Source organism: Embiotoca jacksoni, unplaced genomic scaffold (genome assembly GCF_022577435.1).
Source record: "Embiotoca jacksoni isolate LCO1_2020_lvr unplaced genomic scaffold, fEmbJac1.0.p SCAF_12, whole genome shotgun sequence".
NCBI lineage: Eukaryota > Metazoa > Chordata > Actinopteri > Embiotocidae > Embiotoca > Embiotoca jacksoni.
Window position 1 is genome coordinate 5,651,945 of NW_027185252.1, and position 18,731 is coordinate 5,670,675.

Below are 18,731 nucleotides of genomic sequence, written 5' to 3' on the forward strand. Positions count from 1 at the left end.
GCATGGATTTATTTGTCTCCGCTTCGGCTGGTCCCTCTCTCTCTCTCCTCTTCCCCTCCAAAAGCCCTTTCAGCGAATCTGACAAGACAAACAACGAGTTATTGTGAGGACAAACGCTTCCTCTGCTCTCCCTCCACCCAATCATACACCCAGTTCCTCTTCTTTTTTTTTTTATCACCAACACTCTCTCTGATAAACAGGATGAATTATCACAGAGCTCTCTTGGTGAAGCAAAAACTGACCTTGATTGCCAAACCAATATCTCTGAGCTCTGCTTCTCATTCATTCATGGATATTTTTGTTCTGGTGAGCAGGTTGTGCTCCATACGGATGCCGGTCTACCTTTTTTTGAGCTGGATGTATTTCTGTACGTCAAATTATTTTGTCAATGTGTGTGTATGCGTGTAGGCTGATTTGTCTGTCTGTATGTGGGAGGTGGGAGAGCATCTCAGGACTGTGGAGTAGGGCTCGGTTAAAAATAGCAACAACGGCAGTTAGGGATGCTCACTCTCTCTCACTCTCGCTCTCTCTCTCTCTCTGCACCTCTCTGTTGTCTCTCTATCTCTCGCTCTCTCACTGCCACGTTCACCTCAAATGCACCCCACTACAGTGTATTACACAACACGCAACAGCACTACGCTGCTCAGCTTGAATGGAGTTTAGCACAACGGTTGCTATAGCTAGTAGTCATACCTATCTAGCTGGAAATCAGTATTCAGATCAGCTAGTGTCTGCACTGCTGCAGACACTTAGAGGGACTGCAGCGTCAGAGAGAAGGCTGCAACAGACCCACAGTCGCACACACGCTCAAAGGTGACAGAGCTTTTTTTTCATGTTGAGGCAGCAGAAACGTGACCAATCTGATTTTTTTTTTTTTTTTTTTTTAATCCCTTTTCTATGCTTAGTTGTCAAAAAAGATGGGCTCAATTACTTGACTTCATAAGAAGTATATGTGTGGATCTTTCCTCATCCCAGCACAAATTGTATTCATGTACGGTAAATCAAGATAAATCCAAACTGCCAATATTTGTCAAAATTTTGTTCATTTGAAGAGCGCAACTATGGTACAATTAACACCAGGCGACAACATCCAGTTTCTGATTCTGAAAATTAATTCATTGTTTAAATTAATAAATAAGAACTAAAGTGAAATATAAATTCTAAATTTGATATGTTTCTTTGTGTTTTGAACCTCAAGTTGCACAAAGCTACATGAATAAGAAATAGGGGTGGAACTGTTAAAAAAAAAAAAAAAAAAAAAAAAAAAAAAAAAAAATTAAATTTAAAAATCCATGCAATTCACTAGTCACAGTTCGGGGCTTGTTTATAGTTTTCAGTTCATTTGAAATGGGCTAGATTTACACAGCAAAAAAAATAAATGAATAATAATCAATTAACTATTAGGAAAACATCCGCCAGCATCATTTCAATCTGTTATGTGGGAGACTTACGGGTTTAGTGTTACCTGTGAAGATGACGGGACAAAATCAGTGGATAAAACAGCGATTGTGTGCAAGCACCGCGCAACAAATTTTGCTCAGCAGTTCACCAGTCTCTCCATGCATATTCAGACACGGCAAAATGCAGAACTAAAGCATCGGGGGTGTCAATAGCAAAAGATATGCAGCCCTATGCGGTTGTTGAGGATGCGGGATCAGCATATGACAAAGTACTCGAGCTGCGATATAATATCCCCTCCTGCTGACATTTAAGCAGCACCAGTTCCCAAACAGTATGAACAAACACAATGACAACTTGTGTCCTTAAAATCGTCCTATTTGACTTTTGTATGTTTAAAAAATGTTCAACATTAATTCCAGTGGATATAATTATAATGGCTGGGTATCAATCCTTGATTTATTTTTGGTATAGACTACAATATTTGTGAAATGTCTCCATAGAGTCAGAAACTATGCCTAATCACACACGTAATAGAATTTATTCCAGATTTCTATGAAACAAAATGTCACCAATTAGAGAACGTTTTTGCATGGCTGCTTGTGTTTAGACTGAAGTTCATTTTTGAGAATTTCTGTTTTGTTTGTTAAAAAAAAAAAGAAAAATATTCAAAAAAAAAAAAATCCTGATTCCATTTGTTAAACTAAGATATAAAAAGGCTAATTTTTTTGCAGTAATTTAGAAGAAATTTAAATAATTATATCCAAGGGGATCAACTTCTTTTTCTCAACACTACACAATTCTGGATTAAGTTTTAACACTACAGTGTTACTCAATGATGCTTGAGTTAGCTGTAACCTTAATCTGGACGAGCATAGGCCGGACTAAGTGGGGGAGGGAAGGGGAGAGGAGAGGAGAGGTGAGGTGAGGTGAGGTGAGGAGAGGAGAAGAGAAGAGAAGAGAAGAGAGGAGAGGAGAGGAGAGGAGAGGAGAGGAGAGGAGAGGAGAGGAGAGGAGAGGAGAGGAGAGGAGAGGAGAGGAGAGGAGGAGAGATGTCCAGACAGTGGCAACCACTTGTCACCAGGGTGGCTGTTGCTATAGCGATATGCTCTGCCACGATGAACCAGCTATGCCAGGGGAAGAACCTGCCAGACAACATTTATTTCATGATATTTCATTCCAGAGAAAACAAAATAAGAAAATCTAAAAAGTGAGAAACGAAACACAGAGAAGATAAAGAAATGGAGAGAGAGAGAGTGATGGAGAAAACTGGAAACAAAAGGCACAGACCAGACAGTCAGCTATCCCATCAATAGTAATGATAATGTGACAGTCCTTTTGGTTTATCTTATGGACACCTGTTCTGACTATTTTAGATTTGTTTCTGAGAAGTCATGGTTTGACTACAACTTTGGCAAGACGTAAAGCTTGCCATATTGCAATAACCATGAGCCTCAGCTGGCATTACCAGAGATAAGTATCCAGTCAGAAGTGTGAACTGGAACAGGGAATCCATCAGCTGTAGGTATTAATTGTGACAGTTTCATGCTGGTCAAAGTCGAAGAAGGAATCCGACTTTGAGTCACAAACATTGTTTGTGGGGAAGATGAATTGGACTTTTGCTTTCAGAACAAGGAAGAAAAAAAAAAAGCTCTTCCCACTCTGCAACTGTAAAAAAAAAAAAAAATGGCAACTGGCAAAAATGTATAAAGACAAAACACAACTCTGACACAAAATATTGAGTGAAAATTTAGAGTGTCATTGGACAACCCTAAATTATCCTGATCCACAAGTTTGGCTGAAAATATATGGCTCCTTTTCTATTGTTTCCATGATTTTATAAAAGCAAACCATGTACAGACAGGAGGGACACAACTAACTGATACGAACTGATCATTGTAAGTCGCTTTGGATAAAAGCGTCAGCTAAATGTAATGTAATGTCATGTAATATAATACGGTAGGTTACTATTCCATGGAAAATCCGCTGTAATAGGAAGGGTGTTCTTACCGCCCTCTTGTCAGGACAGCACACCTCACCTCATCTCACCTTACCTCACTTCACCCCTCCTCACCCCAGACTCATACAAACTCTGGCGGTCATCAGCAGCAGTGAGCCCGCAATCCTCCTCCTAAACTGAAAGCCAGCCTTACTGGACCTCAGTTGGTACACTGTGCAAAATCAGGATGCGTTTCAGCCATGTTTTTTTCAATCATTCATAATATAAGAAAAGCACTTTTACTTTAATCAATATAGCCGTCTACACAAGCTACTTGGGATTCAAGTCTATTCATTTTTGTTTTTAGGCATGTTAATAGAGTGAGTCTGCACAGTGTTGCAGCCTGCATCCTGTGTGTGTACATTGATGTACGACACCGACAGTGTTATCAGTACACAGCCTGTGCAGACAGGGTGCAAACGTAGAGATGAGGTTATTAGTAAAATAATCAAGTATTATTTTTACAAAGTTGATTAATTGTCTGAGTGAGCAAAAACACCAGGGAGGCTGACACCAGCTCCTACAATGTGAATATTTTCTGTCCTTAGATTAAAGATACAATATTAAAGATTTTCAGTTTAAAACATCCAAAAATTAGCTAAAATTATCATTAATATGTCAAGATTAGTGTTGCTTTCCACCACTGGACACAGCTGTTGGAAAGCCAATGACTGACGTTTGATGCTGAACTTACAATGCCTCCTCCAGACTTGTACGTAAACAGCTCTAAATGCTAATGTTGGCTGTGTAGCAACAGTTTATAAAGGTAGCTAATTGAACAATGCTTCTAACAGAGTAAATATATTTGTTAAGTTTGATGTTTGTTGATACACAGTTTAAAAAAACTGCTTAATAAAGCTCATCAGTGAGTTAAATACCAAACTGAGATCATTTTACATGGCAAACAAACCAGGCACACTGACCCTGTTTGGACAATTCAAAATGGATCTTTACTAATGACGACGCAAACCGTCCCGAAAAATGTTCTAATGGGTTTGGAGCCTATCCCAGCTGACTAGGCCAACACGCACGCTGGCATTCACCTTTAGAATCACCAATTAACGTAAAATGCACGTTTTTGGATGGTTGGAGGAAGCCGAAGTACCCGGAGAGAACCCACACAGGCACGGGGAGAACATGCAAACCGCACAAAGAAAGACCCCCCCAACTAAGCCCCAGCCTTGGGTCGAGGCCAGAACCTTCTTGTTGTGAGGTGACAAGTGTTAACCACCGCACCGCCATGACACCCTAAAAACTGGGATAGGCAAATCTATAACATAAACTATAGGTCTGACCGATCACCATTTTTTTTTTTTTTTTTAATCTGAGCCACAATCTAACTTTATAATCATCAATTATAAAAAAAAATAAAATAATAAAAAAAAAGGAACCAACTACTAAGTAACGGCAGGGCATGAATCCTCCAACTGCTGAAACTCAAATTACAACTACTAAGAAACTATGAAGAAAAAAATAAATCATGAAGTAAAAAAAAAAAAAAAAAAAAAGATGACAATGATGACGGTGAAAACTGACCAAACATTTGATGTCAGCTGTTGCCCTTCATTTTGAATACTTTGTGTTATGTTATGGACACATTTCAGTCAGACTCAGTAAAAAAAAAAAAAAAAAAATTAAAAAAAAAGCCGATTTCTACTGGAGGTGCCAAGCAGCACTATCCCCATGAACACCATTATTATTATTATTATTATTATTATTATTATTATCAAAGACATGTGTGGCAACACCCTCTTAACCATACATGTGGTCACTTGTGCAGTCAAACGAAGCCAGGCCGAGGTTTACTGCCTCTCAATACCAACATGTATACACACCACAATGATGTACAGTTGCCTCAAACATGAGTGATGTCTCGCAGTCGGTCTATTCAGCGGGCATGATGAATATAACCGTGTAAATGTCGCTCCCCGTCGCTATCGAGCCGACCGTGAATGATTTAAGACCCGCGGGCACCGCCGCTGCATCACTTACGTCACGGTGAAAATGACCAAACTGACGCATGTTGCACGCAGCATGGACGTTTATACATTAAGAGCATAATAAAAATAAAAAAAAACAATACCTCTTCCGGTAAAAATAAATAAATAAATAATAAAGTTACCCTTTTTCGAGAAGGAGGGGAGGAGAGAGGGGGAGGGGGGGCGTAGCTACTTCTAAACGCACTAAACATAATTTCCCAGAGTCAGACACGGGACCGCCCCCCCCCCCCATCTTGTTCACGGTATCTCGACACAAACACAACATTTTATCTGGCTTCAACACGGTTTTTTGTTGTTTTTGTTTTTTGTTTTTGGTCAGGTTTACTGTCCCAACACGGTGGCTAAAGCTAACAGTTATTACCTGTAGCGGCAGGTGCGGTGGTATTCCCGTGCACCTGCTGTTCACAAGCCGCTCGGGTTGTTGTTGTTGTTTTTTTGTTTTTGTTTTTTTTTGCCTCCCTCCTCTTGAGTTGAGTAACGCGAAGCTGCGCTGGACTGCGAGTTAAGTTGAATTAGTGAGCCGGGGGCCGAATTAACCGCTCGGTCCTGCATCAAACGGATTTCCGAGGAGCTACCGTTACCGCAGCCAACGGTTGTTTTGACTCTCGGGAAAACTAATGACGTCACCCAGGGAAACGGCAACCCCCTTTCTCTCGCGCACCCCCCCCCCCCCCTAACTCCCCCACCCCCTCCCCCCTGCATCCCCCCCCCCCCCCACACACACACACACACACACACACACACGTCCTACCGTCTCGTCTCGTCCTCCCGTTTTCGGGTTTTAACGGTTTCAGCTCGGCTTCGGGTTCTCGTCCACTGTGCAGCTCTCTCATCATCCCATTCCAACATCCCGTGCGTCTCCGCCGGCTAATCAGTCAACTATCGCGAGAATTAGGTGTTAAGGCGGTTTAGCCGCGAGATCGCTGGTTCTGCTCATAGTTACGGCACAACAATCATGCAGAGAAGATTTGTAAGTGAACGTACCACGATGGAAAATGCTCCATCGCAAGATAAAGCTGATGCATTCAATATTTTTTTTTCTATCATAACAAACGTAGAAGACTTGAAAAGGTTGTTTTATCATCATTATCATGTTACTGATTTATAGTTACACCTGTTGCATTTGAACTGTAAAGGGAGAACAAAGGCCTATGATATCTCTAAAATAATGAAAATCAATTTATACATGTTAGCCCTCCTAGGTAAGAAAGCTTATCTCTGATTTATATTTCATTTTTCATATTTCAAAAGATATAGCCCACTTCACCTAAGTTATGTAGCCAGATAAATGTCCATATTTTTCGAACTCTGTACTCTTACTATAACCCTCATTAAATAAACAGACAAAAGTCATGAGGATTTACCAAAGGGTTTATGGTGCACAGAAATGTAGTTATTCTTTCCGTAGTAAGTGTGTTTGTTTGCATATTTTCAAGTGTACTGTTTCCAGAAACTTTGTCCTTTCTTAGCAACTAGACAGTTACCTACAAGTCAGTTATTTGGGTCAACCTACAAGTCAGTTATTTGGGTCAACAGTTCCCACAGCCTCTTCACATTAATGCAGTATCTTAAAATGCTGTTTACAGCCGGAAGGATCACAACACCTGCACGGCATATCAAGGAAATCTCTTCCAACAGCTGTTAAACCAAATTGTTTGGTGCATATTCAAAGCTTAGATTGTTTACACAATGCATTTTTTGAATTCCTCTGCAGGTTGTTTCAAGTCAGCGGGGCCAGCTGTCCTATTAGGCTACTTTAAGTTTGTTGGGGGCCGTGGTGAAATTGTGTATCCTTGCATAGGTTTGTACATTCAAAAGCCTTTTAGTCTTTTAGTCAAAGTACATATAACACGATTAATTTTCCCACATTTCAGAGTTGAGAAAGAAATATTCATGTCAATTTAAAAGTAGAATCATAATTTGTTTGCTTTCTGGCACAATAACGCCCTCCATCATCTGCTCTTTCTTTTTTCTCCTCTCTATCTGTCTCCCCAAACGGTGTGTGGAGCTGGCCTGCAGCGGCAGAAGGTTTAGGTATGGGGCCCTGGCTGGGCACAGAGTGCAGACACAGGTGGACCAAGCGTGTCTGATAATGTATGTGTACTGCTCTGACCTCCCTCAACACTCATACACATATTGCCATCAGCTGGCCTTTTGCTCACAGCCCTCGGTGCAGAGGGGGGAGCATGGGCAGAAACCAGCAGCAAGGGAAGGTGTGTGTGTGTTGTATGTGATGGGGGGTGGGGGTGGAGGTGGGTTAACGGAGGTGGGGGCAAAGAGACAGCTTGAAAAGGAAAAAGGCAACACAGGGGAGCCCTTCTGTTGTCATTGCTGTGGCCAGACGTGTCCCTGTGACACACACACACACACACACACACACACACACACACACACACACACACACACACACACACACACATTCAAACAACTTAGAGTCAGTCGGCAACTTCAGCTCGCAAATAAAATGTTAGTCCTTCACTGTTGCAAAAACATGACATGAAATAATATTAAAATAAATTCCGATTTGAATTAGCACAAGAATTATACAGATTTATTTGTAGACAAATATGAATATACCCTCTAAAAATGATTAATGTTCCAGGATTATTTTCTTTTCTTTTTAAAAACATTTGAAAAATGTCACCACAAAACATTTGTATAATGTTTTTCAAGTATGTTATTCTACTCTAAAATAATAACAATCTGGGAACATTAAAAAAAAAAAAACTGGCACTGAAAACATATTAAGAATTAGGGCATAATGTTCTGTTAATGTTATAAAAAAAAAAACATTTTTAGAACGTCAACACAAAATGTTTTAGAGAACTCTGGGTAAAAAAAAAGTTCCTGCTGAAAACATTACTGGAACATGGCATAATATTCTCAGGGTACATTTTTGGAACAAAAAAATTGCAGCTGGTTATACGAGAATAGGAGTCTAAAAGAGACTACTCATGTTTGCATGAACTGAACACATGCTTGCAAAATGAATTACTTTTGTAAGTATTTTTCATAAATCTGATGATGACACTTCATTGAAAATGTAGAGCTCACCAGAGTTTCTTACAGTTCACTCTGAGGTGGACAAATGTCTGCCCCAGATTTTAAAGCGATCCATAGCTGTTGAGACGTTTCACTCAACACCACAAATGCCGACCTCATGGTGGCACTCCGGGAAAAAGCGGGGATCATTTGGATACACTGTTGAATATCTGTGCAAAATACTGTCAACCCAACAAGGAGATATTGCATAAGTTAAAACACTGGTGGCGCTGGAGGAGTCGCTGAGCAGAGGATTACCACAATAATCATTTGGGCAAAATTAAAGTCACCACAAAATTTAACAGTGATCCCATCCTCTGGGTCAAACCATATCACTCTACATTGATATTAATAATAATAATTAAAACTGCAAGGAGTGATATGTGGGCCTTCGCACATAGGGGATCCAGCAGGTTGACATGCTGTATGACTTTTTTTTTTTTTTTAATCACTTTTTGGAGTATGACCTTTTTCTGAACTGACATGCATGCCTCAAGTGGGGATTGAACCGTGTTACTTCTCACTGTGAAGGAACTGCTCTAACCACTGCACCACAGCATGAAAATGTATTAATGGGATTTTGGGGGATAAAGTTTGTGGCAGTTTGGACAGAAATCCAAGAAGATTTAAGTTATTGTTGTTGACCTTTCGTTTGGTATTAGTGTGAATGCAAAGCAAACCTGAACCCGTGTAGCTTACCCTTAAAGGGACTCCCCTTAGAGGGACTTGCCCTCTGAGAACCGGGTGGCTTACACTTAGAGGGACTCACCTTAGGAGGTCTCGCCCTCCGTGAACCATGAGTATTACCTTGGCGGTTGAGGTTGTTTCCAGCTCTGAGGCGGTGTCGTAGACCACTGGACTTTCTTCGGCGCCGGAGGACGAATCACGGCAGGAGAAAGAGTTTCACGTTGTTCACTCAGAGCCTCCAGCGACTCAACCGACAGTCTGGTTAACTCAACAGGTAAAAGATTCTACTTCACCAAGGTTGCTATTAATGGTTCAGATTCCACCTTGGCCTGTTGATGGTGATTCAACTTTTAGTGAAGTTGAAATGTTTGGAGAAATTGAAAAAGTTTTGCATACACTACACATTACAGGAAGATATTTAATATCACTGCAGACCCCCTTGAAAACACGTATATCTACTATCCAAAGAATGTCTGCGGCAATTTTGGTCGCATTTGAATGAATATTTGTGGACGGTGGAGTTATAGGTTGCAGTGAGCCAAAGATGTGTCACAATGCAGATGATTTCCTGGGAAGATTGGTAGCGCTCAGCCAAAAGGTTAGGGGTTCAGCCCCCCCCACCCCACCCCCCTTTGTCATTTGGCCATAGCCACTCACGACTCCACTAAAATTAAAAAAAATTCGCCGGGTGAGATGCATGTACCAACTTTCATGAGTTTTTGAACATGATAAAGTCTCCAAAAATGCAGTTGTTTACGGAGAATAATAATAACACGGAATAATAATTCCTTGAAGAACAATAGGGCTTTCGCACCATTGGTGCTCGGGCCCTAATAATAATAATAAGAAGAAGAAGAAGAAGAAGAAGAATGATACTCACCTCAGATCAAGATGATTGCAGTCAGCATCCGTTGCATTATAAGGCTTCTTGTTGGACAGATGTTTACCCACATAGAATCTAAGTTCTTATGGGCCACTTGTTTTTGACCCGCCGACCCTGCTGTTTGATAACTCGACTTCCTCTCATGTTCCTCTAACTGTGTTGTCTTTTAATGGCACCCTTTTGAAACATATTTACAGTCACTGTGACTGAATGGTTGATTTAGGCCTGTAGAGTCACTTCCCACATCCATATGCTATAATGTGGAGAAGACATGTTTGAAGGGTTATAAATAAAACGGAAAATAAGTAAGCAGTAAAATGCAAATGTGGGTCAAATACAAATACATATTTTATAAGGTGTGGGCTAAAGGAACCAAAAGGGAATATACTTGTGTTTTCTAATTTTCAGCATATTGGCAGTGACGTTATTCTCTACATGACCTTCATTTAAATTGGTACTTGGATAAACAGTGATCTTGTAATCAGCGCATTGTTCTGTAGCTGTATTAGTTTGAAGCTCCCTCAAGGCATCATTATGAACAATCTTTGCTGTGGAAGAGCGAATCTGTCCAGTCAGTCAGATCAGCTGTGGCGAAGCAACACGTTAAGGTGGGATCCTCGAGGTATGTTTTGCTCAGCAGTGCGTGATCTCTCACACAAGTGCACCGCATAGTGTACGTTACATTTCCGTGTGTGAAAGAGGAAGAAAATCTTTATAATAGATGATGTGAGATGTGTGGTGGAGGAAGGTGTCTGTAATAATATTGCATACAATAAGGATCGTAAGTAAAAGAAAGAATGTGAGTGAATATTCAGGGAGGTGGAACAAAATACCAGGAAACAGCCGTGCTAGTGGCTCTGTGAGGCTGAAAAGTGGTGCTTCAAGCCAAAGTGTCACAGCGATTAATGTTGACACTGTTCACCGTTTTAGTTTCACATGTTAATGTGGTAACTTACATAAATATCATAACAAAAATAAGTGCTTACGCTGATGAGGATGTGATTTGCTTTGCTGGTGTTTAGTCATGAAGTATAAGACTTGATGATGGTGCTAAATGAAAAGTAAAAGGTTTACAAATGTTATTGCAATTCATCCTAAGAGGGACAAGAACGCGTGCACCAAATTCTTCATCCTTCGTCTTCTGGAAACCATCAATATCTACAAAATTCGTAGCCAACGCTTCAAAGAGTAGAGCCATGTCGATAGTGGTGCTAAAAATAAGAGGACACTTCACAGTGTAATGCCAAGACTATAACACCTACAAAACAACCATAGAGTTGAATTTCCTTTTCTAATATTTTCATTTCACTTCACCTTTGAACATTTTTCTGCTAAGGAGTCCATTTCTTGAATCTTTAATATCTTTGCTTTCCCTCTATCGTTTTCTTTCCTCTTCGCCTCTCTTGTTTAATTTTCTTTCCTTTCCTTCCTTTGTTTTTCTTCTGTTTTACACCTCTTGTTCTACATTTTACCGGTAATGATTTTATTTTGTTAAGCTTTAGAAATACATTAATGTCAGGGCTGTTAAACTTGATTGTATGATCGCTTGAGGTGTTTCTGTTCTTTAGCCCATCTCGCTCTGCATGGGCGTGCGTGTCTTGCAATCTGTGTTTTCCATCGGGACCCCCAGTGCAACGGTGGCCCCCAGGTCCTGTCTCTGCCCTCCTGCCACTCCTCCACCGCCCCTTGTTTGTGATTCCCTTCCCCTCCTGCCACACACCCAACCCACTCCTACCTTAACTCCAGCCCCAGCTCCCCAGCTCCCAAAGCCCAGGGAAGCAGCAGCCGTGCTGGCCGGCCTGGCACCCCGCGTGCCCCTTCAGCCCATCCCTGGTCTCTTTGAAGTGGCTTCAGGAGAGAGAGGTCAGCCTTGCCCCAGAGACCCGCATAGAGGTAGGGACAGCTGCGGTCAAACAGACCCTGTGCAGGGGATACGTACACAAAAGAGCAGACACACATGCACGTACACATGCACACACGAGACAGGACAGAGCAGCTGCAGCCACGGTGTTGAAGGTGTGCTGTACAGCGGGACAGCTTGGGAGCCAGTATGGTCCAGCATGGCTCTGCTCTGCTTTGCTCTGCTCTCTCTCTCCTGTTCTGGGTCACCTATTTTGCAATCAGGTGTGAAATATAATGTGCGGATTACCAGATGACCAGATAACATTTATTTTTATTTTTAAACAAGGCTCCAGCCCATGAACTCATGTTTGTCCGTGTGTTATGTTGTTGTTGCTTCAGATTTCATGCTGATGAAGTGATGAGGAGTGAAAGTGAATAATTTTGAATAATTGGCAGTCAGTTAATCACAAATGTACAATATGTCTCAGTTAGGCATAATGTCCCTGCCTGAAACCACAGTCCTGAAAACTAATAAACAAATTCTTGTTCATATTTTTTTACTTGTGTCAATATTACACATCACATATTTAAAAGATGTACTCCTCTAAAATCTCAGCCTGACTCCACTTTATATATTTTAAACAGGGGTGGACAAAATATATGGAATATCTACTGCGGTTCAGTGCAACCCCCAAAACTACAAAAGTTTCAATAATATTCAATTCAAACCCCTTTGACACATTGGCAACAAAGTCAACAGCCACAGCCACAGCAGCAGTATTTATTGCATTGATCACACCACACTGTAAAACTGTTCCTATTATTTTGTCCACCGCCTGTATGTGATGATGATAATAGTTTAGAAATATTTCAATGCACCTAAGCAAACTGAGTGTGTTCAACTTGTGTCTTTTGTGTAAACGAGAAGGGGAGTTTTGAGCGTGCTTGTTTGTCTGTGCATACGTGTCTATCTGTGCCTGCATCCGTGCATATGTTCACGCATTCACATATGCGGTGTGTGTGTGTGTGTGTGTGTGTGTGTGTGTGTGTGTGTGTGTGTGTGTGTGTGTGTGTGTGTGTGTGTGTGTGTGTGTGTGTGTGTGTGTGTGTGTGTGTGCGCGTGTTTATGGATACCTTCTGCTCATGTACAGACAGGTTTGAACTCCTCCCCCCAAATCACCCTGTCCCCTGACCCTCCAACACACACAGAGAACACACACTGAAATTGTCCTCTACCCCCACCCTTCCTTGCGTACATGCCTCTACCCCCAGGTTGGAGCAGCCTGTTTCTCAGGTTGCTCAGCACTGTGCAGCTGCTCTGCTCTAAAACGAAGGGCTCGGGGACAGAGGTGTGGAAACAGATTATGATTAACTTTACAAGAGTGACAATAATTCTACAATAACCTCTTCATTAACGTGGAAATCTGCAATCTACAATGAATGATCACAACCGAAAATTCAGCATTATTGTATATCGCTTAGAGCTAGTGGAGCTTGGAATATATAGAACAATGTCACACATTATGGTGAAATGCTTGCCTGTTTGCCTTTGCAAAAAAACTTACATTTGGCTTTCAAAAACTGGTATATATGAAACTTGCTCTTTATTATAATCTCAGTCCCAGCTTAATAATATTATACATATTCACAATGTAGACTGCAGTGAATAAACATCTGTCTGAAAGCGTCAAATTTACATCTCATGACATCTCTTTTTTTGGAGTATACTTATCCTCTTTTCACTATAGAATGATAAATACTGGATGAATCTTAATTTCTATAAATCTCTGCTAATACTACACTGCTTTTAAAACACATCTTACCCTTCTGAACAATGCTCATTTGAATCTCTTATACAGTTGTAATTTCATGCTATAATGACAATACATAGACTGCCTTTTAAATCTGATAACATGTTAATGATAAAGAACTTATTTAAGAATCTCAGCTTGGAGTTTTGTGAACCCAAATTATTTCTGAAACTCCCACCGAGATGAAATCAATGAGCAGCTTCTACGTCAGCAAGTTGTATTTCCAGTATCTCTGACAGCATGTGACGGCGGGATTATTTATGAGTGAGGGTAAAAGCAATTATGTGATTGACCGCTGCTTAGCGGCAGCTGCCTCAGTAATGTGGGAATCATTTTGCACCATGGTGATAAAGCGAGAGCTGAGCTACAAAGCAAAGGCTCTTGATGTACTGCTCAGGTCAGGCTTGGCACCAACGTCATAAGCTCTCGGCAGAATGAGACTGCATATTTCAGGACGAGGCTGTTTGTTTGCAGGTTGGCTGGACAAACTGAGAGGAGTTAGACGAGGCGGTTTGTTCACTTGTATGTTGCCTTATATTTATTATTTCCTGTCACTGTCAGCTGTGAGAAATGCTGGGAGTGAACAGGAGGAAAACTGTATTATGGACAGATGTTACCTGCATGAGGCAACGGGGGCAGCCAGAAACCCCATCCTACTTTCAGTGGCACAAACATCTCCAGGCTCTCCACTATGTGACATGAAATATGAAATCTCAGTCTATCTGTGTCTCTCTCTGTGTCACACACACACAAACACACACTTCCTCTCTCGCTGCTCTTCCAGCTGCATGCTGGAGTTCCTCTGGGCGCCATCAGTGCAGATCCTGCTCAGCGGTTGAATCAATGAAGCAGTGGGAGGATGACAGAGTGAGCGGGAGGGGAGACTTTTGATCTGTTTTTGTTCCAGAGGAGGGCTGCCATTGCTGAGATGCGACCTTGAAATGTGGCTGAACACATCGTACTTACATAATGTGTTAGAAATAAGATTCACAAGCATTCACAATATGAGGCTTTTTTTTCTTCCCCGCAGACTGTCGAAAATAAATGATTATGTTGCCCGTTATGTCATTCTCTGTAAACCTGTGCTGACCCTTCTTTTTTAGTCACATACAGATGCTTAAAGGAGCTTGACATCTAGTTTCTAAATTAGTCTCTCACTATAAACAAAAAGATTTTCTGCCAAAGTTTATTTCATGTAAGATATTTCTATACTGATTTTTCTATACTTCCAAGTGCCAATTATGAAAAAGCAACATTTAACTCAAACTCTGATGACATCATTGATGGCATCTGATCAAAACCACACCATTACAGTCTTAATGAAGAAAATTAACTGATTTAAATTCTTAGAAAATAATACATTTGGATGTTTTTTACCACTTTAAGTTTGATTGTTGAATTATTCCTAATAAATATTTAATGTTAAAAAGAAATGCATAAGATTTGAAAGCACTTGTTCTGGGGTTTTATATGTAATCTATAACTGGTGGCATATTTTCAAACAAAAGTCCACCGAGCAGTATGACACGATATGAGTACTTCCTCTTTGCATTGTATTATATTGGTTTAGTATTGGTATACAGCTGTATAAAAGGCCATTATGTCATGCACATTAGTAGGAACACAGAAGACATTATACAGCAGACTGAGTCTATAATGGAGTATAATGACCAGGGGGGCATCGGACAGGATGAAATACAACAAATAGAATGAGACAGAACAGAGCCGGATGAAAAATAACAGCTGAAACCTGAAAACATCACCACCAGCTCAATCTGTGACAGATGCATACTATTTGTCCCACCACTCTAAACCATCCCAGTCGGTTACTTACATCCTCTCTGCATGTGCACAGCTGCATTTGCGAGAGCCACTTCAGACCACTAGGGAGAGCTGCATTCTGCCTGTCATCCCCTCTGTCCTTCTCTGAGCCTGAAGTAAACACATCTGTATGAGACACATTCTGTGTGTTTTAGTCAGTTATAGAACATCTGGAGTACTACTGGGGCCAAGATTGGTTTTAGGAAATATTGCCGTATTTGCAGAATACTGCATGCAAGCCAGGAGGACTGTCTCTAGTGGGCCCATAGGAAGGATGTGTGTCACTGTCTCTCATCTGTCTCTCTGTTTGTGTGTGTGTGTGTGTGTGTGTGTGTGTGTGTGTGTGTGTGTGTGTGTGTGTGTGTGTGTGTGTGTGTGTGTGTGTGTGTGTGTGTGTGTGTGTCACAGTGTGCGTGAATTTCAGAGGAAGTTAGGTTGTGCACAGCACATCTGTCAACATCTGGGTGCACAGACTGTGTTTGGCTTTCCAACAACTGGGTGAGATCAACATCAAAAACACACACAGTTTGAGTACAGCCAGAGGATAGAGCAGCAGTAACTCCCCTCCCACACACACACACACACACACACACACACACACACACACACACACACACACACACACACACACACACACACACACTTTTGAAGCTTCTGATGGCCCCCAAGGACCCCCAGTTTCTAATCCTGCCACATCCTACTTCTGGTCCTCCAGTACCTCCTTTGTATGACACACTCTCTCTCCCTGTCTTACTTTCTCTTTTGTCTCCACACACACAACCTTGCTCACAGAGACACATTAGCAGTTTATGTGTAAATGTGATTTTCCCCAGGCTACACACTCCTTGGGGAGCCACAGGAGGAATCTTCTTCTCCTTCTCTGAACAAACTGCTGTGCAACATCTGTGTGCAGGAAGAGAGAGACAGATGTGAGAGAGATATCTGTCATGGGAGGAGATGTCTCTCAGCAATTTGCATTTCCCAAATGTGTCGTATGCCGGGTTTGATAGAAAGCTGCAGACTAACGTGGGGAAGATACAACCATCACTGCTGTGCTGTATTTCTTCTTATGTCTCTTCTTGTCTCTTTTCTTTTCTTTTCTTTTCTTTTCTTTTCTTTTCTTTTCTTTTCTTTTTTCTTTTCTTTTCTTTTCTTTTCTTTTCTTTTCTTTTCTTTTCTTTTCTTTTCTTTTCTTTTTCTGATTCTTATTTTTATCATTATCATTGCTGTGCCATTTTAAGACAGCTCACTTGTATCAGTAACATCTGACAGCCATCAGTCATAAACATTTAATTCCTGTGAAATCATTTAGAAGTAGGATAGGGGTTTTCTGGCACAACGTCACTGACTGCCAATGAAGGAAAAGAATTAACAGAGGTCAAAACTCCAACAACAACTTTAATCTTTAATTAGTGTGTTGGTTGATGTGTGTTTGGCTGTACACACTTGGTTGTCCTTTATATTTAATCTTTTAGATTTTTTTTTTCTCCTGTTCCATACCTGGCCTATTTAAGACTTTTTGTAATGTGTTTCTTGTTGAACCTGAAAGACATAAGCCAAAACACATCGGTCTAATATTAAAGTTGTTCTCTATACTATAATGTTGCTGCAGTTTTGACCTCATTTATAAGTCAAATCTTTCCAATTGGGGCCTAAATGGAGTTTGTTGACAAAAACATTGCTTTCCAAAAAGGATAAACAGATTTGGGGATATCACTGAGTTATAAATACTGACATATGACCGAGGTAATTCATGTGAGAAATGGATTATACTGATGTCATTTGTGGTCTTTCGTCACAGATTTAGGAGATAATATCCTATCCAAAAAAAATGAAAAATACAACATTCCATGTCCATGTCCAGTTGTTGTTTACTCGGTCAGTCTGATGGCTGGCTGGAGGTCCCACACAGGGGAGGGCTGCATCATGCTGCCCCAGTGACAGCTCACCATATGGGGGGTGTATTCTCTAAGCCCTGTGGAAGTCCACACACATGGATCTCACAAACAAAGCTAAAACGGCCTCGCAGATGCCACCTCTGTGGTTACCATAGCACAATCACACACACACACACACACACACACATACCGTTAAATCTGTCCCAACATCACAGCTACACCCGTCCAGATGATCAAGCTAATTGCATCCCACTGTTTGATGGAACATGTTGTGTTTTCATTTCCAAACTGCTCTCCTGTTTATGGAGGGACATCAGCTTTTTGTTTGTTTGGAAAACGCTGGCTTTAGAGCTCGCAGAGAGGACAGAGGGTGACCTCCCAATAACCTGATCACAAGTCAACAGAATTAATTTCTGATGCCATTTTCTTTTGTTTCGATGTGTATCTGGTTACTATGCATACGAAGGAGTCAAAGGGGTCACTTGTAATGTCTCAGAGAATCTTTTGTTTTGGTTGGGCCACAAATTTACTGTTTTGGTTTCCTCTCACAAGAGCATCATCCTCAGCCTCAACAGGAAGCTCTTTGGTTGTAGAAAACACCAAACAGCAGCTGAACAGAGTAGAACATTTATCAGCTGAAGAGGAGGTGGTGGAGACCAAAACAGAGCTGAAAGCAGAATGAATAATGGATTTGAATTATTAAGGTGGCCAGAAACAGGCTCACCTGCTGCCTGTCAGTCACAGAGCCGCCACGGCAGGTTCACCAAAGAGAGTGGGACAAAGGGAGATCCAGAGGCACACAGAGGATTAAAGCACATTACATACAAATATAGAAGCATAATCACTATATATATGACTCAGAACTCAGTCAGTAACTTGGTTAGAACTAATAGATATGTTGACCAAAACTAAGATGAATTTCCTTCCCTTCAGGGAGCCACAGGTTTTAGTTTGAACCTATATTGTGTGAAATTCAACCTGCAGAGGCTGTTATCCCATTAAAGTGGCATTTCATATTATTTATTTATGTTTTAATTGTTCTGTCAGCAAGATTAACAGGTTTATAGCAAGAATCACATCAAATGACTTCTCTTTTCATCTGATTCCTCTTTCTCTCACTCCCCTTCTTTTAGTCTTTCATGTCATCTCTCTTTTTCTCTTCTGCTGAAAAAAAAAAAGCAGTTGCAATTTACTCGTCCTGAATAATGAGAGTGTGGCTCCCTCCATTTAGCCTAAGGCTTACAGAACTAACATCTGGGCTGTTTGGCAGGCTGGCCGCCATTGGCCTTGTTGGAAAGCCACTTCAATGCTGCTCCAGATGCAGGCAAGAGAGCCCCAGCACATACAGAT

The 18,731-nt window shown here is 41.0% G+C and overlaps 1 protein-coding gene across 3 annotated transcripts in view; it reads right to left on the reverse strand.

Annotated features, from left to right (window-relative positions):
* Positions 1 to 6,288, reverse strand: part of LOC138195209 (RAC-gamma serine/threonine-protein kinase) — a 55,283-nt gene extending 48,995 nt beyond the window's left edge. Inside the window, exon 1 of one of the 3 annotated variants that reach the window (XM_069144401.1) lies at positions 6,149 to 6,288. In XM_069144401.1, coding sequence (XP_069000502.1) covers positions 6,149 to 6,233 — 85 coding nt within the window. In that variant the 5' untranslated portion in view covers positions 6,234 to 6,288. Of the gene's footprint in view, positions 1 to 5,758; positions 6,002 to 6,148 lie in introns of those variants that run through there. The other 2 variants (XM_069144402.1, XM_069144403.1) reach the window with 2 other exon arrangements.
* Positions 6,289 to 18,731: the final 12,443 nt, after the last annotated feature.